At 43.9% G+C, this 24,591-nt stretch overlaps 1 protein-coding gene across 2 annotated transcripts in view; it reads left to right on the top strand.

Annotated features, from left to right (window-relative positions):
* Positions 1-2,023: 2,023 nt before the first annotated feature.
* Positions 2,024-24,591, top strand: part of MERTK (MER proto-oncogene, tyrosine kinase) — a 192,388-nt gene continuing 169,820 nt past the window's right edge. For both annotated transcript variants that reach the window (XM_040351086.1, XM_040351085.1), the window contains exon 1: positions 2,024-2,402. In XM_040351086.1, the coding sequence (XP_040207020.1) occupies positions 2,330-2,402 (73 nt within the window). In that variant the 5' untranslated portion in view covers positions 2,024-2,329. The remainder of the gene's footprint in view (positions 2,403-24,591) is intronic.

Below are 24,591 nucleotides of genomic sequence, written 5' to 3'. Positions count from 1 at the left end.
TTTTGTCAAGGGGAATCGGGTAGGTTTTTTAAAAACGACGCAGTACTTACCGTTTTAGAGAGCGATCTTCTCCACCGCTTCCGGGTATGGGTCTTCGGGACTGGGCGTTCCTATTTGATTGACAGTCTTCCGACAGGCTTCCGACGGTCGCATCTATCGCGTCACGAGTAGCCGAAAGAAGCCAAACGTCGGTGCGGCTCTATACGGCGCCTGCGCACCGACGTTCGGCTACTTTCGGAAAATCCTGACGCGATAGATGCGACCGTCGGAAGACTGTCAATCAAGAAGGAATGTCCAGTCCCGCAGCCCATACCCGGAAGCGGCGGAGAAGATCTATCTCTAAAACGGTACAATGTATATGTAAAGCGCTGCGTAAAATTGACAGCGATATATAAGTACCTAACTAATAATAATATTAAATGCAGATTTATGAAATAAAAAGTATTTAAAAAAAAGATTAAGGGCCATATTCTCAGAAGAGTTACGACGGAGTATCTCAGGAAACTCCGTCGTATCTCTGTTTTTTGACCCGCGTATCTATGCCAGTGATTCCTAGAATCATTTTCGCATAGATACGCTGAAGACCCGACAGGTGTAAGTCACTTACACTGTCGGATCTTAAATGTAATTCGTAGCCGGCCGCTAGGTGGCGTTTACGTTCAGGTCTCATTTGTTTATGCAAATGAGCCTGATACGCCGATTCCCGAACGAAATCGCGTCGCGTAACCGTCGCTTACGTCGTTTGCGTAAGCGTAAGGTTACCCCTGCTCTATGAGGGGTAACCTTACGCCAGTCCGACGTATGCCATGTTAAGTATGGCGTCGGGTCCGCGTCGTCTTTTCCCGTCGGGTACGTCGTTTTCGTAAGTCGTTCTTGAATACGACTTTACGTCAATGACGCACACGTCGGCGTCATTGACGTTTTCCGTCGAGAACTGGAGCATGCGCACTGGGCTATTTTTAGCCCTGCGCATGCGCAGTTCGATCGGCACGGGGCACGCTTAATTTAAATATAAGCCTCCCTGTTTGAATTACGCGGGGATACGCCGGGCCTTTTACACTACGCCGCCGCAAACTAAGGAGCAAGTGGTTGAGGAATACGGCACTTGCTCCAGTAAGTTGCGGCGGCGTAGTGTAAATAGCTTACGCGATGCCGCCGCAGATTCTTGGAGAATCAGGCCCACAGTCAACTTTGGTGTTTACATACATTTTAACTTTTTAATAATTCAGGAGCTGCCCAGTTTAGTGGCTAAATATTATTAGTTTGCCCTTACATTTTTATTCCTAACACCCCCCCCCCCCCCTTATAAAAGTAAAAGTATTCCTGTTAAATTCCACCATCAAAGCAGTTGATTTAAAGGGACTCCTAAAAGGAAGGGGGCTGTAAAGGATCACACGAGGGGGGGTGCAGTTTATAAACAAAAAGATTTTTGGATTCCAGCAAACTGGATGAGAATTACAGACTATTAACAAATGTTTCCAGAAAAGTAGTACAAGTGGATGGCTATTATTATACCCGTCAGCCTTCGTTGGTGTAAAGCCAAAAATCTGAAACCTCATAATAACACAAATGGCTTTAAAAAGAAAACGAAGCGAAGTCCCCATCCCCTCCCCCTCTGCAGACTCCACCTCTGGCATTGCTGAAGTTGGAGCCACTGAGGAGACTGCTGTGCAGACGTCACCCGGGCTCTGCTCACTCATTCTGCTGCATAGCTTTGTACACAGCAGCAGCAGCACTGGACCTGGGTCACTGTGCGGATCCACTACAGGCAATAGTGACCCCCTGCTGAGGACTTGTCCCCTGGAGTCCCCTGTGTGCTGGATGTGACCTGTGTGACTACTAACTCTGTATTCTGCTTGTGTTCTAATACAGCTTGTGTACATGTGTCCAGATGTTCCGTTGTGTTGTAGGTTTCATCTCATGTTGACAGCTACTTCTGTTTAATATGACTTATTTTTACCATATAAACATAGAGTGACAGCAGGAAAGTCTGCTGCCCCCCCCTTTTTTTTTTTCATTTTTTAACTTTTGTGTAGATCTATGTTTGTCCCAAGCATGTTTGAATTCACTTACTGTTGACTGACTCACCACCGCTGCTGGAAGTCTGTTCCAAGCATCAACTACTCTTTCGGCAAAGCAATATTTTCATTTTCTGAGCATGTGCTCCTTCCCTTTCATCTTTGTGGTGTAACTCTGTGAGTGTGTGTGTGTTTCTGTTATGTGAATCTGGAATTCCGGATTGTGTGGCGATCCCTATTTACCACCCTTCAAGAAACTGTTGCACCCACCTCTGGATTGTGTGCCCATTTCTTCTGGTGCCCTTGGATCTATGGAAGAGATGCAAGCAGATCTGTGGAGGCATCTTCTCATTCTGCTGGTGCACCCTCTGTTATTTGGAAGAGGTAGGAGGCTTTATCCTATGTTTGGTAGAAGTCATTATCCTATATTTGGTAGGAAACATTATCTTATGTTTCGTAGGAGTCATTATCACTATTCTACAGTAGGTTTCATTAGTAGTCATTATCCTAGGTTTGGTGGGAGTCATTATCTGAGGTGTGGTGGGAATAATTATCCTATTGTTTGGTGGGAGTCATTATCCTATGTTTTGGTGGGAGTCATTATCCTATAGTTTGGTGGGAGTCATTACCCTAAGTTTTGGTTGGAGTCATAACCCTAGGTTTGGTGGGAGTCATTATCCTAGGTTTTGGTGGGAGTCATTATCCTATGTTTTGGTGGGAGTCATTATCCTATGTTTTGGTGGGAGTCATTATCCTATAGTTTGGTGGGAGTCATTATCCTAGGTTTGGTGGGAGTCATTATCCTAGGTTTGGTGGGAGTCATTATCCTATGTTTTGGTGGGAGTCATTATCCTATGTTTGGTGGAAGTCATTATCCTATGTTTTGGTGTGAGTCATTATCCTATGTTTTGGTGGGAGTCATTATCCTATAGTTTGGTGGGAGTCATTATCCTATAGTTTGGTGGGAGTCATTATCCTAAGGTTTGGTGGGAGTCATTATCCTTGGTTTGGTGGAAGTCATTATCATAGGTTTGGTGGGAGTCATTATCCTAGGTTTGGTGGGAGTCATAATCCTAGGTTTGGTGGGAGTCATTGTCCTATGTTTTGGTGGGAGTCATTAGCCTAGGTTTGGTGGGAGTCATTATCCTATGTTTTGGTGGGAGTCATTATCCTAGGTTTGGTGGGAGTCATTATCTGAGGTGTGGTGGGAATAATTATCCTAGGTTTGGTGGGAGTCATTATCCTAGGTTTGGTGGGAGTCATTATCCTTGGTTTGGTGGGAGTGATTATCCTAGGTTTTGGTGGGAGTCATTATCCTAGGTTTGGTGGGAGTCATTATCCTAGGTTTTGGTGGGAGTCATTATCCTGGGTTTGGTGGGAGTCATTATCCTAGGTTTGGTGAGAGTCATTATCTGAGGTGTGGTGGGAATCATTATCCTAGGTTTGGTGGGAGTCATTATCGTAGGTTTGGTGGGAGTCATTATCTGAGGTGTGGTGGGAATCATTATCCTAGGTTTGGTGGGAGTCATTATTCTAGGTTTTGGTGGGAGTCATTATCGTAGGTTTGGTGGGAATCATTATCCTAGGTTTGGTGGGAGTCATTATCCTAGGTTTGGTGGGAGTCATTATCCTATGTTTTGGTGGGAGTCATTATCCTATGTTTGGTGGGAGTCATTATCCTAGGTTTGGTGGGAGTCATTATCCTAGGTTTGGTGGGAGTCATTATCCTAGGTTTGGTGGGAGTCATAATCCTAGGTTTGGTGGGAGTCATTATCCTAAGTTTTGGTTGGAGTCATTATCCTAGGTTTGGTGGGAGTCATTATCCTATGTTTTGGTGGGAGTCATTATCCTAGGTTTGGTGGGAGTCATTATCTGAGGTGTGGTGGGAGTCATTATCCTAGGTTTGGTGGGAGTCATTATCCTAGGTTTGGTGGGAGTCATAATCCTAGGTTTGGTGGGAGTCATTATCCTAAGTTTTGGTTGGAGTCATTATCCTAGGTTTGGTGGGAGTCATTATCCTATGTTTTGGTGGGAGTCATTATCCTAGGTTTGGTGGGAGTCATTATCTGAGGTGTGGTGGGAGTCATTATCCTAGGTTTGGTAGGAATTATTATCCAAACTTTATTAGTTGTCATTATCTAAGGCTTGGTGGGAGTCGTCATTCGATGTTTCCTAGGTGTCATTGTTAAGCTGGCCATATACGGTTCGAATATTGGCCGGGTTCAATAGGGACTGGCCAAGAGTTGAACCATGTATGGGTGGACTGAATGTACCCAAGTTGATCGATATATCAACTTGGGTACAACCAACCTGTCTGATTTTACATGCGATTATTGCTAACGGCTATTATAGCTGCTATCAGTAATCAATGTGTTCTCACATCCCCTCTGAGAACACGATGGATCCACGGGAGGGATTCCCCCACCAACACTGACTGTGTTCATAGGGGAATCAAGCAACTAAATTTGCCCTGTGTGGATGGAGGAATCTGCCAAGCTTGCTTTCATCCAGCCTGTAGGAATGGCCAGCATAACCTTAGGCAACATCTGTTTTAGCTGCCAGTCCTTTTGTGCCTCTACCAGCCGCAGGATTATCTGTTTTCAAACTAACATTTTTTATCAGTCAAGGATGAGTTGCACTGGTTACTTATTACTTGGAAGACTTGTGTAAGAGGGTTGGATCCTGCAACGTGCAGAGGACTGTTTGGGACACATTTTATGAATGAACCAAATCACCTACTGTAGCTTGAATGGTAATAATTACTCTAAATTATTGCTGTAAACTCTATGCACATTCCAAACCTGGAATCTTATATCTGGAGTGAGTTGCAAGTTCCTTAGGTATGTTGTTAAGAAACTCAAATTTCTTCCAGATGTGCCTCGGGAGAATTAAGTACCAGTCACAAGGGATACATTGTTATTGGGGAATATATATACATACATACATATATGGGGCCAGATCCTCGTAGTGCAGCGCATTCCTACGTCCGGCGTAGCGTATCTCTGATACACTACGCCGCCGTAACTTACAGCGCATTTTCCTTATCCTCAAAGAATTTGCGCCGTAAGTTACGGCGGCGTAGTGTAACTTTGGCGGCGTAAGGGCGCGCAATTCAAATGTATGTGATGCGCTGTCCGTGGGGGTATCCCAGTGCGCATGCTCGAAAATAAACCGGAACAAGCCAATGTTTACGACGATGACGTCATTCTACGCAAATCCCTATTCGCGAACGACTTACGCAAACGACGCGGGAAAGACGGCCATACTTAAAGCGGAGTTCCGGCCACAATTTCACTTTTTATATATAAATACCCCTGTAATACACAAGCTTAATGTATTCTAGTCTAGTTAGTCTGTAAACTAAGGTCCGTTTTGTTAGGTTGTTACAGCATTTAGACACTTTATAAAATAGAAATTGACTGGGGCCATCTTAAGTGTGGGCATCATGAAGCCAGACTGTATGACTTCCTGGATTTCAGCCTTGCAGATCTCGCACATGCTCAGTGCTGCACAAGCAGTGTCAGATCAGGTTTCAGCACCTGTGCTGTCCAAGTCACATGATTCTTTGAGACTGGGGAGTGCACAGACTCCTGGAAAGTTACACCCACTACATTCCCAGGAGTCTGTGCGGTGTAGGTTAGGAAGCATTAAGCACCTAGGTGCAGGAAGTAGGAAGATTAACTATTCTGCATAGCAACAACACTTTGAAGGCATCTAAAAAAAAAAAAAAATGTCATAAAGGACTAATGACATTTTTTTAAAACTACTGATGTAAGGTTATATTTATGGGTGGAACTCCACTTTAACATAGGATACGCCTCATATAGCAGGCATAACTATACGCCGAAAAAAGCCTTACGGAAACGACATAAAAAAATGCGCCGGCCGGACGTACGTTCGTGGATCGCCGTATCTAGCTAATTTGCATACTCGACGCGGAATTAGACGGAAACGCCACCTAGCGGCCGGCAGAAAAATGCACCTACGATCCGACGGCGTACTAAGACGAACGCCAGTCGGATCGATCCCAGATGCAGTCGTATCTTGTTTTGTAGATACAAAACAAAGATACGACACGGGAACTTTGAAATTACGCGGCGTATCAATAGATACGCCGGCGTAATTCTTCTGTGGATCTGGCCCACTGTGTGTGTGTGTGTATATATATATATGTATATATATATATATATATATATATATATATATATATATATATATATATATATATACACACACACACACATACTATGTGGTCATTACTATAAATACTATATATACTATAAATACAGGATAGATAGATAGATAGATAGATAGATAGATAGATAGATAGATAGATAGATAGATAGATAGATAGATAGATAGAGATAGATAGAATACCTCTATGGTGGTGCATATAATCACATACTAATATTCCTATATAAATTCTCTTCAGAGGAATACAGGGACAGGTTTGAAAATTGTGAACACTTTATTTTATGTTTATGATCAGTCATTTTGCATTAAAGCGGTTGTAAACCCAATTTTTTAAATAAAAATCTGCAAGACAAAGGCATAATGAGCTAGTATGACCAGCATACTAGCTCATTATGTATTACTTACCTTAGATCGAAGCCCCCAAAGCTGTCCTAGTCTTCCCCTCCAGCTGCAGCCATCGCTCCCGGAGGTTACTTCTGGGTATCGCCGCCCCGGCGATGTGAGTGGCCGGAGCGGCGATGACGTCAATCCCGCGCATGCGCGCGGAACCGGCACTTTCCGGCATATTTCTATTCAAAACCCGGCACGCCCAGTGCGCCTGCGCCGCTGTCTACGGTGCGCATACGCCGTAGACATTGGTGCCCAATTTTCTGCAAATATCTTCTTAACCATGTAGGTTAAGGAAATATTGCAAACACCTACAGGTAAGCCTTAATGTAGGCTTACCTGTAGGTGAAAGTATGATCAGAGGGTTTACAACCACTTTAATGCAGTGACAAAGCTTAGCACATTAGCAAATAAGTAGAAGATTCTGCTCTTATTTAAGATTGGAAATTCGTTTTTTAATCATATAATTATTGTCTGGAAGGGCCGATGTGAAGATTTTATCTAGTTTATGATCAGGACTTTTATATCGTTTTTATAGTATGTTGGTATTATGTTAATATTTTGGGTATTATATTGGTGGTGTATTATTTGCATTTTGGTAGTGTGATTTTCTGTCTTATTTATTCTATGTTTTATTTTAATAGTATGGATGTTTTTTTTATTATAGTATCGTTTTAATTTGTTTTATTTGTACTAATTGCTGTTGTTGGTAATTTTATTGTGTCGTTATGCTTTGTTCTGTTCATTATTGAGATCTTGTGTTGTCTTTGTTGAATGAGGCTGTATCACAAATATTTCCCTTTAGGATTATTAAAGTATTCTGAATCTGACTCTGCATATAATGTTCCATTTGATATTTTGAGAGAGGAAAAAAGATATCAGTCTCTTAAAAAGCTGGTTTGGCTTTTTGCTGCGTTCTAATTTATAGAGAATATAAAACCACACAACAAGTAGCTGCACATATGTAGTTCCTTCTGTGGAATGCATGCCTGTTTTAGACTCTTCTCCATCCTGCACAATACAATGACGATCTTTTTGTGTGTGTGTGTCTAGACGTATTTAACAATCAAAACAGCAACGTTGTGCAGTAATACATGCCAACCATACAGGGTCCAGCTTTTATCAGTCTTCAACTGGCAAGGAAAAGCTGATATATAATGAGCTGCTTTGCATGAAAATATACATAAAATAACTCACTGAATTATTTTGCTTTACTTCTGAGCATTTTGTGAACTTTTAGTTAATGTGCCCAGTAAATCAGTGGTAATACTTATATACTACAATAAATAAACATGAGCACGGTTTCAGAAATTCAACCACAATGGATGCAGACCTTTTATTTCTATTTTACTATAATAATATTTACTATAATATATTGTACTACTATAATGTAGTGATTGTGGTTTATCCCCCTCCCCTGACATTAAGCCCTCGTCCACACAGACGGACTCCGTCGCTACGGTCGCACCGCTGTCTCCTATAGAGAGATCTGATGAAAACGGACAGCATGTCCGTTTTCATTAGATCTCACCCGATCCGATCCGCCATGGACGGATGGGGACGTATCACCATCCGTCTGATTTTGGTGGATCGGATCGGGTCGGATGTCAGCGGACATGTCTCCGCTGACATCCGACGCTCCATAGTACTGCATGAAGCGGCCGTTCAGGTCCGCCATCAAAACTGACATGCGGACCTGAAAGGTCCGATCGTGTGAAAGAGGCCTAAGACTAATGAATGGGCTCTGTCGCAAAATTATTTTGGGTAATAACTTACTTGTTTTGGTAAAATGGACAGGTGACCTTGGGACTGCTGGAGGTCAAAGTGTTTGTAAATCTTAGTTGTTTTGCTTTTTTTTTATAAAATGATAAACCTATCCCTCAGATAATGACTCCCACCAGATCACCGGCTTGTGCACAAGGGACATCGGTCCCAAAGAGGAAGGAGGCACATCAGCCTCATTAGTGCCCATGAAAACCGCCTGCCAGTGCCACCTGCCATTGTTACCTGCCAGTGCCCACGTGTCACCTATTAATGTCCACAAGTACCACCTATCAATGTCCACAAGTGCCACCTATCAATGCCCACAAGTGCCACCTATCAATGCCCACCAATGATGCCAATCAGTGCCACCTAGCAATAATGCCTATCAGTGTAACCTACCAGTGCCCATTATTGCCACCCATCAGTGCCCATCACTGCCACCCATCAGTGCCCATCACTGCCAGCTATCAGTGCCACCTATCTATGCCACCTATTAGTGCCACTTCTCAGTGCCCACCAGTGCCACCTATCAATGCCCTTCAGTGCCACCTCTCAGTGCCGCTTATCTGTGCCCACCAGTGTCGTCTATCAGTGCCCACCAGTGCCACCTATCAGTGCCCACTAGTGCAGTCCATCGGTGCCCATCAGTGCAGCCTCATCAGCGTACATCAATGAAGGAGAAAAATTACCTGTTTGCAAAATTGTATAACAAAATATAAAAACATTTTTTTTTTTTTAAAACAAATGTCTTTTAACCAAAATAAAAACCGCAGAGGTGATCAAGTACCATAAAAAGAAAGCTCTATTTGTGAAAAACAAACGAGTTGTAAAGGAAAAAAAATGTTGCATAAAATTAATGTCTGCAAGGCAGATAGACAGAATAGTGTAATGATTCTGTTAAAAAACGAGTAAATACCTATTAAATTCCTTCATCTATATCACCTCCGGCATTCTAGTTTCTGTTCTCTCATTCACTTCCTGGTTTGCGGTGCTCGTTCATGAAAGAACTACATTTCCCAGTATGCATTACGGCACGCCCAGTAATTCACACCTGCCACACAGATGTAGTTCCCAGGAGGGGGTGAGCACGTTACTGACCACCGCTGTAAAGCCTCCCATCACGGTGGTCAGTAAAATCAGACAAGCAGGAAGTGAACAGAACAGAGAAGAAATAGAGCAACTTCTGAGCAAAAACTAACAATGAGGAAGTGAAAAGAGGAATGTCTGCAGGTAAAGGATGCTTATTATGAAAAAAATATGTTTTCCTTTACAACCCCTTTAAGTGCCCAGTAAGCAAGTGATTAAAGGAACACTAAAGGCAAACTTTTTTTGTTTTTTTTAAATAACAAACATGTTATACTTACCTCCACTGTGCAGCTCGTTTTGCACAGAGTGTCCCCTAACCCTGTCTTCTGGGGTCTCTCGGCGGCTGTCTCGGCTCCTCCTCGCAAAAGCTTTCCACCTTAATGTGAGCGAGCTTGCATGGTGGAAAGCTTTTGCAAGCGCGCTCCCGTGATACAGGGGCGGGCATAGCCGCCGACTGTATCACTCGGCCCCGCCCCCCGGCGCGCCGCGTCATCCGCTGTGATTGACAGCAGCGGCAGCCAATGGCTGCACTGCTATCAATCTGTCCAGCCTAGCCAATCAACGGCCAGGCTGGGAACTGAAGAGGATCACATGGACGCGCGTGGGACTTTCGAGGGGTCAGGTAAGTAAAACGGGGGTTCGGGGGGGGGGGGGCGGTACCGTCGGATGTTTTTTCACCTTAATACATAGGATGCATTAAGGTGATTTTTTTTTTTACCTTTACAACCCCTTTAAAGTGACTGTAAAGCTTTGTTTTTGTTTTGTTTTTAAATAACAAACATGTTATAGCCGGTTCACACTGGGGCGACCTGAGATCTGACTTGAATTCTCCCCAAGTCGTCCCAAGTCGCGCGGTTGAGAAAATCAATGGAAGTGAATAGAACCGTCTCCGAAAAGGTTCCTGTACTACTTCAATCCGACTTGTAGGCAACTTGTACCCATTGATTTCAATGGAAGTCGCCTCAGAAGTCTGATCACTGTCTTAACTGAAGCAACTTTCCAGGAAGATAACATACATTTCTCAGGCAAACCCCTCCCTCCCACAGAGCTGATTGTTGTTTGATTGGCCACTGGAAAGCCTCCTGTCCTGGAGGCGACTTGAAGTTGCCTTGTAAGTTGCCTGATGATTCATACTCAAGTCGTGTCCAAGTTGCCTCCCAAAGTCGTGCTGGAAGTCATGTTGCCCCTGTGTGAACCGACTCTACCTCCACTGTGCAGTCCGAACACGTCTTCTGAGGTCCCCCGGAAGCTCTCACGGCTCCTCCCCGCATCAGATAACCCCCTAGGACAGGCATGTCCAAAGTCAGGCCCACCGGCCAAATGCGGCCCACGTTCCAGTTTATTACGGCCCCCCTGGTGCTTTGGATTCATATCTTTTGTGGCCCACAGGGCCACAAAAGATATGTATTGTATTTATTGGTGCTGCCTCGGAGGGGGCATACAGGAGTACATACAGTAGAATCTTCTCTTTACTCTGCGGCATCTGTAATAGTAAGTCCCATCTCCTGGGCTGCCATTGGACAACTGTTCTGTCTATCATAGGAGGCAGGACTTTGTATTAAAGAGGCTGCCGAGTAAACAGGAGATTCTCCTGTATGTAATCTGTTGGTGCTCATCCCGCCCCTTCCCTGTCCCCTTCGAAGCTGCAGATGGGCATCGATCAGGCTGCACTGATGGCAATGGTGAGGCTGCAGATGGGCTCTGACCCTTATTTTGCTTCAAGATCCTTTATTTAAAATTTACATATTTTTCCCTGAAACCTCCCACAGTGAAGGTTATACGCCGATAAATTTGATATATCCAAATAACACGCTCGAGCTCATCCTTAGTCCTGAGCAACGCTCCGGGATTCGTTGGGGCCACAAAAGATATATACAGTATATCCAAATAACACGCCCAAGCTCATGTCTTCACCACACACGGCCACAAAGGCAGGAGAATTCTTGTTGGGCAGTGTATTAGTGCTCGGACGAACACACTTAGACCGAATTTTAATTCAGAGAATGACAGACAAAATGGTCGGCCCTCACACATGTTTACTTCATCAAATCTGGCCCTCTTTGAAAAAAGTTTGGACACCCCTGCCCTAGGAGAAACACTCTCCCAGGGGGTTACCTTGCGGGCACGCTCCCGAGTCTAGCATTTGGCTCCATAGCCGCCGAATGTATGACTCGGTCCCGCCTCCCAGCACCCGTGTCATTGGATTTGATTGACAGCAGCGGGAGCCAATGGCTGCACTGCTATCAATCTATCCAATCAAGAGTCGGGACCCCGAGGAGAGAGGGACAGTGCATCACCGCCAAATGAATTCCAGGGCTCAGGTAAGTAAAACGGGGGTGGCTGTCAGATGTTTTTTCACCTTAATGCCTAGGATGCATTAAGGTGAAAAAACACGAGGGTGTACAACCCCTTTAAATAACTTTTTCAAAAAAACATAATTTTTTGAGACAATTAAGGCTGGGTTACACCTATGCGAATTGGATTGCGGTTTCCCCCAAATCCAATTAGCATGACAGGAGATTGTGAACGGCTCTCTATGGAGCCAATTAACACATCTCCATTGCTGCTTGCACAAAAGTCCTGTGTGTCTTTGGCTCTGTTTCAGGTTTCCCCTGATTTGTCCCTGAAATGGAGAACAGGGACACAACGCACCCCTGCTGCCATCCAAATCCGTCGGAGGTGTGAACCCAGCCCTCCAGTGTGCGAGGACCGCCCTGTCATCCGCCAGCTCAGCGGGGATAAACGGAGCGATCCCCGCTGAGCAAACGGAGCATACAGAGGCGGATCATTACTGATCCGCCCCGTGTGAAAGGGGCCTTACAGAGTCTACAAACCATGATATATATATTTAAACATTCTTGAACTAGGCCTTTATTGGGACCAACTTTATTCTATGATTTTTGGAAAGCACCATCCCATGCAATTCTTCACATCAAAGGGGCCTAACAAAGTCTCACACAATCTCCAATTCCAATTTAGGCGTGAATTGTGACAGGACAGCTTCACAAATCTCACAGACACTAAGCACACCCAATGCCACTAATGTGTGTCAAGTTAACATTTGCATCTTTTGGTTGTTTAACCACTTCAGCCACTCCATTTTTCAGTTGTCTGCGCTGTCACACTCTGAATGAAAATTACTCAGTCTTGCAACACTGTGCCCAAATTAATTTTATATCATTTGTGTTGAGACAAAGCTTTATTTTGGGGATATTTAATCATTGCAAGGTTTTTTCTTTTTTGCTACATTAATGAACAAATACGAAATGTTTTTCTTAGTTTTATACAATTTTGGAAATAATCTTTCTTCATAAATTTAAGCCAAAATGTATTCTGCTACATTTCTTTGGTAAAAAACAAAAACAAATCAGTCTGTTTAAAAGTTAGCGTCTACATACTATGATATATATATAATTTTAGGGCCTTAAAAAAAATGAGATAGGCAGTCAGTACATCAGGATAGACCAATTATCAAATTATATATATATATATATAGGGGTAGATTCAGGTAGGAGATACGACGGCGTATCTCCAGATACGCTGTCGTATCTCTGAGTGTGCGGCGTTGTATCTATGCGCCTGATTCATAGAATCAGTTACGTATAGATTTGACTAAGATCCGACCGGCGTAAGTCTCTTACGCCGTCGTATCTTAGTTGCAATTTTAGGCTGGCCGCTAGGTGGCGCTTCCGTATATTTACGCAGCGAATATGCAAATTAGGTAGATTTGCCCGGCGCATTTTTTTACGTCGTTTACGTTAGGCTTTTTCCGGCGTATAGTTACCCCTGCTATATGAGGCGTATCCTATGTTAAGTATGGACGTCGTTCCCGCGTCGAATTTTGAAAATTTTACGTTGTTTGCGTAAGTCGTCCGTGAATGGGGATGTGCGTAATTTACGTTCACGTCTAAAGCATTGGCTTTTTGCGGGTTAATTTGGAGCATGCGCACTGGGTTACTTTCACGGACGGCGCATGCACCGTTAGTCAAAAACGTCATTTACGTGGGGTCATGTTTTAATTAAGTAAAACACGCCCACCTCTTCACAATTTGAATTAGGCGCGCTTACGCTGGCAGATTTACGCTACACTGCCGTAACTTAGGGCGCAGGTTCTTGGTGAATACAGAACCTGCCTCACTAAGTTACGGCGGCGTAGCGTATCGGAGATACGCTACACCCGCACAAATTTAAGCCATTCTACCCCATACTGTATATATGTATGTATTTCATTTTTTGAGGCCCTAAAATGCCAGGACAGTATAAATACCCTCCAAATTACAATTTTTTTGGAAAGGAGACACCCCAAAGTATTTCGTTAGAGGTATGAGTTTTCTGAAATTTTTATTTTAGTCACAATTTTTGGGAAAATTAAGCAATTAAATAATTTTTTTTTCACAAATAATTTTTCACACACAGTGTACTTACAATTATACCAAAAACATAAATTCTGCTACTCCTTCCGAGTACGGGGGATACCAAATGTGTCAGAATTTTTCACAGTCTAGAGCAGTGTTTCTCAACTCCAATCCTCAAGGCGCCCCAACATGTTTTATAGACTTTCTATTAATTTGCACAGGCGATTTGATCAGTTTCACTGCCTTAGTAATTACCACAGCCGTTTCATCTGAGGGAAATCCTGAAAACACAAACTGTTGGAGCGCCTTGAGGACTGGAGTTGAGAAACACTGGTCTAGAGTATCCCAAAATCCAAGGAACACCTTTGGGCTTTCAAGGAGCATTTATGTGTCTAATTTTCTGACTACCTATCACATTTCTTGTGTCATTGTCTATGACCCCATTTTGGAAAGCAAATACACCAACGTATTTTCTAAAAGGCAAAGTAGTCTTTAAAAAAAAAATTGCCACAAATTTTTGAAAAATGAGGAAGGAATGTTAAAATATCTTTTTTACAAAGTTGTCAATAAATAACATGTTTCTAACACACAAGATAAGCATACTAAGAATTACCCCCCAAAACACATTCTCCTACTCCTCTTGAGTATTGGGTTAACTATATGGCTGGCGGCACAGACATACAGTGATATCAGAGTAGCCAGCCATTGTACATGATCACCTCCGCGGCTATAGCCGGCAGCACTGGTCAGTGTTTTTTTTTGATGGTGGGGGAGGCTCCCAGCTGTCAAAATATATTAGGACAGAAGGAGTGATTTTCCCATCCATATCAAATGGTTTAATAATAAAAAAAAAAAAAAGATTGACGTATGGCCAACTATATCCTCTGCTGTCAATCCTACCTCCAAGAATGATAACCTTTCTACCACAGTTTGGGTGAGCCGACATCATACCACAATTTTTGTAAGTTAAGCATTAGCATGCAGAAATGTTATCTACCAGGGCTCAAAATTTCAAGTCCTGAGCTACTAGCCAGGCCTCAAGAGTTACTCGCCACCAGTTGCCCCCCCTAATTCATACACTGCCCTGTACCTAATTGCACCCGTAAACACGCCCTCGTAGATTATCTCATGGAATGACAATGTTTTATGCAGAATCAAGTTACAAAATTAAATATTACCAACAACAACTTTAACAAAATGGGACAGGGCACTGGGGGCAGACCAGAGGGACAGGGCACTGGGGTCAGACCAGAGGGAAAGGGCACTGGGGGCAGATCAGAGGGACAGGGCACTGGGGGCAGACCAAAGGGACAGGGCACTGGGGGCAGACCAAAGGGACAGGGCACTAGAACTGGGTCTCTTCCCCATTATCTTGCTGTCTCCTCTGCAACTCCCATTCATCCTCTCTCTCGCTCCCATTCATCTCATCATCAGGAGCCTGTGTGTGCGGCTCCACGCTTGCATGTCCCCACTTCCCCCTTTTATTCAGGCTGGCAGAGAGGAGAGGAGCTGCAGCACAGCGGGAGGGAGTACAATCCAGCGCTGAGATCCACACAACTGCACAGCCATTGACACCATAGCACAGCGCACACTGACAGCGCACAGCACACATTGAGACCAGTCTGCTCACAGTGCTCAGGCTAAACTGTTGGACACTTACATAGAGCACAAGGAGAAGAAAACTGTACAAACTAGAAGGCTGCCGCTCTCATGTCAGGGCAACTTTCAGTAAGCACTGCACCGGAGTGGTCATTTTTGCAATCCTCCACCTCACTCATTACTTTCTGCTCTCCAGCTACATTGGTCGGGGCCCGGGGGAGGGGGGCAGGCTCAGAGAGGTCATACTGTTGGGTCCCATAGCTTAATGAGAATTGTAAGGAGAGCACCTGTGTACTGCTCTGCCTGTGTGCGGCTCACCAGACTACTTTTCCTGAGCATGCACCTTTCCTCTTCAGCCGCCAATCTCATCGGGACTCTAAGTGTAGGCACAGATTGGAGGGAGATTGGTCATGCAGCCCTGTCATCACTCGCCCCCAGCTTAAATCCACTCGCCAAATGCTAGTAGGCGAGTGGAAATTTTGAGGGCTGATCTACAGTATAAATAAATGTATTTTATCCCTGGCTACTCCTACACAGGCAGCCTTGAAGAAAGTTCACAGTCATACGAGAATTAACAATGTTATCTTTCAGTTTGGCTCACTGATATCAGGAGATACATTTTCTATGTTTTTCTGAATTCGCATGTGACTGCCATGTAAAAATTATTATTAGATAGATTGATACACAAAACATATTTGCTTAAAGGTGTTGTAAAGGTACAATTTTTTTTCCCCAAATAGCTTCCTTTACCTTAGTGCAGTCCTCCTTCACTCACCTCATCGTTCAATTTTGATTTTAAATGTCCTTATTTCTTCTGAGAATCCTCACTTCCTGTTCTTCTGTCTGTAACTCCACACAGTAATGCAAGGCTTTCTCCCTGGTGTGGAGTGTCGTGCTCGCCCCCTCCCTTGGACTACAGGAGAGTCAGGACGCTCTCTACATTGCAGATAGAGAAAGGACTTGTGTGTTAGTGGGTGTCCTGACTGTCCTGTAGTCCAAGGGAGGGGGTGAGCATGACACTCCACACCTGGGAGAAAGCCTTGCATTACTGTGTGGAGTTACAGACAGAAGAACAGGAAAAAAAAAAATTTGCCCAGTGTGGGGCTTTAAGGGTTATTTTTATAATTGCATTTTTTTGTAATCCTAATATATAATAATCTAACCAAGAAAGAAATTACTTTTTTGGAGTTCCAAACATTATTGAGTCCAGTATAGCAGTTGATTGTATTGTCAAACCCTCACACTTCCAGTCCCAAGAAAAATAGGGTACTGAGTAGCCTATTACCAGGTCCGATAACTGGTACTTTGGGCTTGCAGCTCTGAAGGCTGACTGTTTTTTACATGTCCTTACAATGACCGCCATTGATCAAGTGCAGAAAAACACCAGTCTCTGCACAGTGTGAATAGGCGCTAATACATAAAACAGAAAATATGTAGATGAATAGAAATTTGACTCTAATGCGTACACACGGTCGTTTTTCGGCATGAAAAAAAATTACGTTTTTAAAAACGTCATTTTAAATCATCGTGTGTGGGCTTCACATCGTTTTTCGGCTTCTAAGGCCCCGTACACACGAGAGGATCCATCCGCTGTAAAATCTCAGCGGATCGGTTTCAGCGTATAGATCCCCTGGTGTGTACGTTCCAGCGGATATTTATCCGCGGATATTTCCAAATTCCAGCAGATAAAAATTTGTTAGCATTTGTTGCAGCCTGCAATACGCTGGAGGGGTGATTTTACATTGTCGGCTATGGAGATGGTTCACATCTCCACGCCGAACGCCGAAACGCCTGATGCTCAAAACAAGTCCCGGACCCTTTTTTTCGGGTGGCTACGGCGTTTGGGCATAGCCGACAGTGTAAAATCACCCATCCAGCAAAAAAAAAAGGCTGAAAAACGACGCGTTTTGTCGCGGAAATGTGTGAATGCAACCTAAAAAACGACAACAAAAAAAATTCGAACATGCTGCATTTTTTAATGCCGTTTTTTAAAATGACGTTTTTCGGGTTGTAAAAAATGATCGTGTGTGGGCTAAAACGACGTTTTAAACCCGCGCATGCCCAGAAGCGAATTATGAGATGGGAGCGCTCGTTCAGGTAAAACTACCATTCGTAATGGAGTAAGCACATTCATCACACTGTAACAGACAGAAAAGCGCGAATCGTCTTTTACTAACAAGGAATCAGCTAAAAGCAGCCCAAAGGCGAATAGAACTTCCCCTTCAGAGTGCCGTCATACGTGTTGTACGTCACCGCGCTTTGTTCATCATTTTTTAAAAACGATAGTGTGTGGGTAACATCGTTTTTAATGATGAAGTTGCAAAAACGTTGTTTTTTGGACATGCTGAAAAATGTCATTTTTTTTAATGCTGAAAAACGACCGTGTGTACGCGGCATTAGGGCTCATTTACACCTGCTTTGCTCTCTGAAGAGCGACTCACATATAACCTCCTGACCACCTGTTTTAATATCCTAAAGTACCAAACAACTGTGCCGCAACTGCAAACATTCTGCTTGGTTGTGGAGTGGTTTCAGCACAGCCCTATTCACTTAAAGCGGGAGTTCACCCATTTAAAAAAAAAAAAAAAATCTCCCCTTAGCTTCCTGCTCGTTCGGTCTAGGGGAATCGGCTATTTGTATTAAAATATGAGCAGTACTTACCCGTTTTCGAGCTGCATCTTCTTCCGTCGCTTCCGGGTATGGGTCTTCGGGAGCGGGCGTTCCTTCTTGATTGACATTCTTCCGAGAGGCTTCCGACGGTCGCATCCATCGCGTCACTCGTAGACGAAAGAAGCCGAACGTCGGTGCGGCTCTATACTGCGCCTGCGCACCGACGTTCGGCTTCTTTCGGAAAATCGTGACGCGATGGATGCGACCGTCGGAAGCCTCTCGGAAACCTGTCAATCAAGAAGGAACGCCCATTCCCGAAGCCCATACCCGGAAGCGACGGAGAGGATGCGTCTCGTAAACGGGTAAGTACTGCACATATTTTAAAATAAATAGCCGATTCCCCTAGTAATAACGAGCAGGAATCTAAGGGGGAAAAGTGCCCTCTAAGGGTGAACCCCCGCTTTAAATAGATCGCCTTCAGTGAGCTGGTATAATTTCGGTCACGGCTGTGGCATATGTGGACTCCAGCCACTGCATCTGCAGCAAAAGGGGAGGCAAGTGTGAATGAGCCCTTAAAGTGGAAGTTCAGCCTCAAACTAAAATCTTTAAATCTACTTGTAAGCACAATTTAACATAGTTATTGGCGAACCTTGGCACCCCAGATGTTTTGGAACTACATTTCCCATGATGCTCAACTACAGAGTGCATGAACATCATGGGAAACATAATTCCAAAACATCTGGGGTGCCAAGGTTCACCATTACTGATCTAAGACTAACCTATCTAGTCCTGTAAAACAAAAATCCCACGCTTGATCGTTCTTATAGGCAGCAGGGAGGGGACGTCCCCCCCCTCCCGCCGCCATCCGGTGCTTCTCTGGGCTCTCCCGTGCCATCAGGGGCCCCTGGAGAGCGAATCACCCGGCGCTCGCTGGGAAGCATAGAGATGACTGGTGACCAGATGGTCACCAGCCATCTCTATGACCGTCGGAGGTACCGGCGCAACGTTATGACGTCACACCCGATACCCGGAAGTAAACAAAGCCGCAATCGCAGCTGTCGGCATTAGATCTGTGAATTTTTTTCACAATCTCATGCTTGTAAGCCTGGAGGAGAGATGTGGGGTCTTATTGATCCCATATCTCTCCATAAAGAGGACCTGTCACTGTGATTCCTATTACAAGGGGGGAAAAAAAGTGTAAAAATAAAAAAATTAAGTAAAATAAAAATAAAATTAAAATATATATTTTTTTTAAAACGCCTCTGTCCCGGTAGCTCGCGCTCAGAAGCGAACGCGCATGCAAGTCCCGCCCACATATGTAAACGCAGTTCAAATCCCACATGTGAGGTATCGTCGCGTGCGTTAGAGCGTGTGCAACAATTCTAGCACTAGACCTCCTCTGTAACTCGAATAGTAACCTGTAAAAAAATTTAAAGCATCGCCTATGGAGATTTTTAAGTACTGAAGTTTGGCGCCATTCCATGAGTGTGCGCAATTTTAAAGCGCGATATGTTAGGTATCTATTTACTCGGCGTAACATCATCTTTCACATTATACACAAAAATTGGGCTAACTTTACTGTTTTGTTATTTTTTAATACATGAAACCGTTTTTTTTCCCCCAAAAAAATGCGCTTAATAAATTATTGCGCAAATACCATGCAAGAAAAAATTTTTATTCCATAGGGTGTCTGCTAAAAAAAAATATATAATGTTTGGGGGTTCTGATTAATTTTCTAGCAAAAACATTGTGATTTTAACATAAAGAAGAGAAGTGCCAAAATAGGCCCGGTGGACAAGTGGTTAAAGTTTCATTATTCACAAATGATATTCTATGTTGCCATATTTAGCAGAGGTGGAAAACCCCTTAAATCATAATAGCAGTTTCTTTCATGTTTCTGTTCCCATTCAATTTATTTTCACTTATCTTTTAAGTTTTTAATAAAGATATTAAACATAATTTAGACATAAAAGATTACAGATGCACAGTTGTTTACCTGAAGACCTAAAAAAGGAACAGAAAGGCGCCTCTAAGTGCAGTATGCAAAATTTTATAAAGTGCACAAAGGGTAAAAAGCACTGTGGGACACACAAGGCTGATGGTGTCAGTTGGGAGAAGGGGCGGTAACGCGTTTCGAAGCATGTGCGGCTCCTTCGTCGGATCATTTCAAAGCAGGATGTCTATCTGGGGAAGGCCAGCTAACACAGGCAGAGTAGCCGACCTGCACATGCTCAGTTGTGTCTTCTATGCTGGAGAGAACTTTTCTCAGAGATGGCCAGGTCACATTATATTGACATCACACATGTGGGCGTGTATACAGGCTGCAGTCGAAATCTCCTCCTATCTGAACTCTCAGCACTGGAGAAACTGTGCAGTTTATGATGTAACCATGGTATACAGATCATCCAAAAAGGTATATAGTGGCAGTATTTTAATGGTAAATGAAGATTTATAAGCTGTGGGCACTGTGGGGGGGACGGATGAACTATTTTCATATTACTGGGTTTAGTAACACTTTAACCGCTTAACGACCGCCGGATGTACATATACGTCGGCAAAATGGCACGGACAGGCAGAACGACGTGCCCGCACGTCACTGCCTAGGCGTGGGTCGGGGGTCCGATCGGGACCCCCCCCGGTACACGCGGCGGTCGGTAATCGTGTGGGAGCGATCCGGGATGAGGGGGCGGCTATTCGTTTCTAGCCGCCCCCTCGCGATCGCTCCCGGAGCTGAAGAACGGGGAGAGCCGTATGTAAACACGGCTTCCCCGTGCTTCACTGTGGCGGCTGCATCGATCGTGTCATCCCCTTTATAGGGAGACACAATCGATGACATCAGACCTACAGCCACACCCCCCTACAGTTGTAAACACACACTAGGTGAAACATAACTCCTTCATCGCCCCCTGTGGTTAACTCCCAAACTGCAACTGTCATTTTCACAATAAACAATGCAATTTAAATGCATTTTTTTTGCTGTGAAAATGACAATGGTCCCAAAAATGTGTCAAAATTGTCCGAAGTGTCCGCCACAATGTCGCAGTCACGAAAAAAATCGCTGATCGCCACCATTAGTAGTAAAAAAAAAAAAATTAATAAAAATGCAATAAAACTATCCCCTATTTTGTAAACGCTATACATTTTGCGCAAACCAACCGATAAACGCTTCTTGCGATTTTTTTTTTACCAAAAATATGTAGAAGAATACGTATCGACCTAAACTGAGGAAAAAAATGTTTTTTTATATATTTTGGGGGATATTTATTATAGAAAAAGGTAAAAAAATATTTCACACTTGTCGCTCTATTTTTGGTTATAGCACAAAAAATAAAAACCGCAGAGGTGATCAAATACCACCAAAAGAAAGCTCTATTTGTGGGAAGAAAAGTACGTAAATTTCGTTTCGGTACAACATTGCATGACCGCGCAATTACCAGTTAAAGCAGCGCAGTGCCAAATTGTAGAAACACCTCTGGGCATTTAGCTGCATATTGGTCCAGGGGGTAAGGGGTTAAAGGCTGTTTTTTATTTCTGCCTGGTCGTTCAGATAGTTTCATGCTCATGAAGTCCAGACAGAATCCAGACATCTGGAACCCATGACAAATTAAGAAGTTTGGGGCATAATCATTTTTTTTTCAAGGTACTGGTAGATATGCAGTCAGTGGCTAATGTTATGCCACCTATTGTTTCCCATGTTTATTCTCTATGGGATACCTCCCATAGTACAGACATTTTGATAAGATGAACTGTATATCTGTGTTCTGGTCTATTTATTGAACAACTTAAAAAACCTATTTCAAAAAGTTCAGTATCTTGGTAACAACCTTTTTTCAAAGTCTATTAAAGGAGTTCTCCAAGCTAAAACTTTTAACCCCCGCTGTGCCCGGGCTGTAAAACTATACAAAATAAACTTTCACTTACCTGCCTACGATCCCCCGTTGTTCCGATATCGCCGCCCCGTTCTCCGGTCCTGGTCTGTTCCACTTCCTGCGGGTCGGTGACTCACAGTGCGCTCAGCCTATCAGCGGCCGCAGCAATGTCCCTTTGCGGACGCTGATAGGCTGAGCGCACTGTGAGTCACCGACCCGCAGGAAGTGGAAGAGACCGGGACCGGGGGAACGGGACGGCGATATCGGAACAACGGGGGATCGTAGGCAGGTAAGTGAAAGTTTATTTTGTATAGTTTTACAGCCCGGGCACAGCGGGGGTTAAAAGTTTTAGCTTGGAGAACTCCTTTAAGTTGTGCTTTAAAATGTAACTTAAAGAGGAACTTCAGTCTGCTCACATAATTTGTATTACAAACATCTTTGCCATTCTGCAGTTCCACTTTTCATATTATTTTATATACCGGTATACTGTGATTCTGTACTTGCCAAATAAGCTGCAGAAATCTCCCTCCACTGAGTCTGGCTGCATCCATTTTAACTGTGGGCAGCTGAAGCTGCTGCCTGTTCACTTCCTGGATTTACACAGACACACAGGGGCACACCTCCAGCTCTGCAGCCCTGCAGCTCTCATTGGCCTTCTTATGACTCATCCTCCCTCCCTTCCTGGCAAACTCACACGAGAGCGAGAGAGAGATCTGTGCATGGTGTTATAAGCCTAGGCTAATGACGAGACAAGAAACAGGAAGTGGGCTGTATAAGGTATTTACTGGCAGAAAAAAAATGTTTTACTATCCAAAGTTAAAACAACAAAGGCAAAAGGTTTAATAGATGCAAAGTTGAATAAATGACTGAAGGTCCGCTTTAAAGGGGTTGTAAAGGTTTGTTTTCTATTTTCTAAATAGGTTATTTTAAGCTAGTGAATTGTTGGTTCACTTACCTTTTCCTTCAATTTCCCTTCTAAATGTTTTTTTTTCTTTGTCTGAATTTCTCACTTCCTGATCCCCCTCAACTAGCTTGCCCCCATCATCCGAGCCGTTCTGGGTGGGTGTTAGTCAGCGTGTTCGCCCCCCTCCCTTGGGACTACTATTAGCTTTTTGGGTAAAGGTTTACCAATACTTTAATTGGGCCTGCCAGAGCTCTTGCCAATGCAAGTATTTACCTTATGGCAGACCCATCTCTCCATGCGCTCGCCTCCAGCGATGCCACTTTAGCGCCTTTAGTGTTTTTCGAAAATGGGTTCGGCCGATTTTTCGTATAGTGTATGGCCAGCATTAGTCTTACTTGTGCTTATTACCAGCATGCATGGCAGTCAGTTTAAAGCGGAGCTCCAACCCTAAGGTGGAACTCACGCTGATCGGAACCCTCCCCCCCTCCGGTGTCACATTTGACACCTTTCAGGGGGGAGGGGGGTGCAGATACCTGTCTAAAGACAGGTATTTGCACCCACTTACGACCACACAGTTTCAGGAAAACTGCGGGCATGACGTCACCTCCCGTCCTCCCCCCGTTGTGCTCTGGGAACACTCGGCTCCCAGAGCACAGCGGGAGCCAATCAGCGGCGCAGCGCAACTCGCGCATGCGCCGTAGGAAACCGGGTAGTGAAGCTGGAGCGCTTCACTTCCTGGTTCCCTCACTGAGGATGGCGGGGGGAGCAGCAGAGTGACGAGCGATCGCTCGTCCTCTGCTGCGGACGGCGCTGGACTCCAGGACAGGTAGGTGTCCTAATATTAAAAATCAGCAGCTGCAGTATTTGTAGCTGCTGGCTTTTATTTTTTTTTTCATGGCACATCCCCTTTAAAGCTAGAAATACATTGATAGCAGGTTGAAACAAAGCTTTTATGGTAGAAGAGACCCACGGAGTTTCTTATGCTAAAAACACCTGCTAGCTAGCAATTTTAGTAAATCTAACTTAAAGGGGTTGTAAAGGTTTGTTTTTTTATTTTCTAAATAGCTTCCTTTAAGCTAGTACATTGTTGGTTCACTTACCCTTTCCTTCGATTTTCCTTCTAAATGTTTTTTTTCTTTGTCTGAATTTCTCACTTCCTGTTCCTCCTCTGTAAGCTTGCCCCCATCATCCGAGCCGTTCTGGCTGGGGGTTAGTCAGCGTGCTCGCCCCCTCCCTTGGGACTACATTCCTGCGGGGACACGCTGTGAGCGTTTAGCGTTTTCTATCAGGGATGTAGTCCCAAGGGAGGGGGCAAGCATGCTCACTAACCCCCAGCTACAACGGCTCGGTTAATGGGGGCAAGCTTACAGGAAGTGAGAAATTCAGAGTGCCTGAGTGCCCAATAACCCCTTGAGGGTACAACGTTCTGGTAAGCGGCCATCCTATATCTTTTTGGATTTAAATTACCTGCCTGCTGATATCGCCATATGAACAAGTGTTTATGAAGAGTATAAGATTTTTGAAAATCAGCTGCTTTGCGATATTACTTATTGCACCTACTGTTTTTTCAACACTTGTGGTTATCTGTCACACAGAGACTTTTTTATTTGTATTCATATTTTTATTTATTTCCACCAATCCCTTTTTGATGCATTCCATTCACTATGCACATTGGTCAACTATGGCTTTGATGCTATGATAGTAGCGCACTTGTATTTTTTTGCTTTTATATGTCTTCTGGAGCCCAATATTAGGTTCCTATATTTTTGAGTGCAGCACTTCACTTTTTATTTTTTATCACTATT

The sequence above is a fragment of the Rana temporaria genome, chromosome 4 (genome assembly GCF_905171775.1).
Source record: "Rana temporaria chromosome 4, aRanTem1.1, whole genome shotgun sequence".
Lineage (NCBI taxonomy): Eukaryota > Metazoa > Chordata > Amphibia > Anura > Ranidae > Rana > Rana temporaria.
The sequence above is the reverse complement of the archived record's forward strand: the minus strand, read 5'-3'. Positions and strand labels throughout refer to the sequence as shown.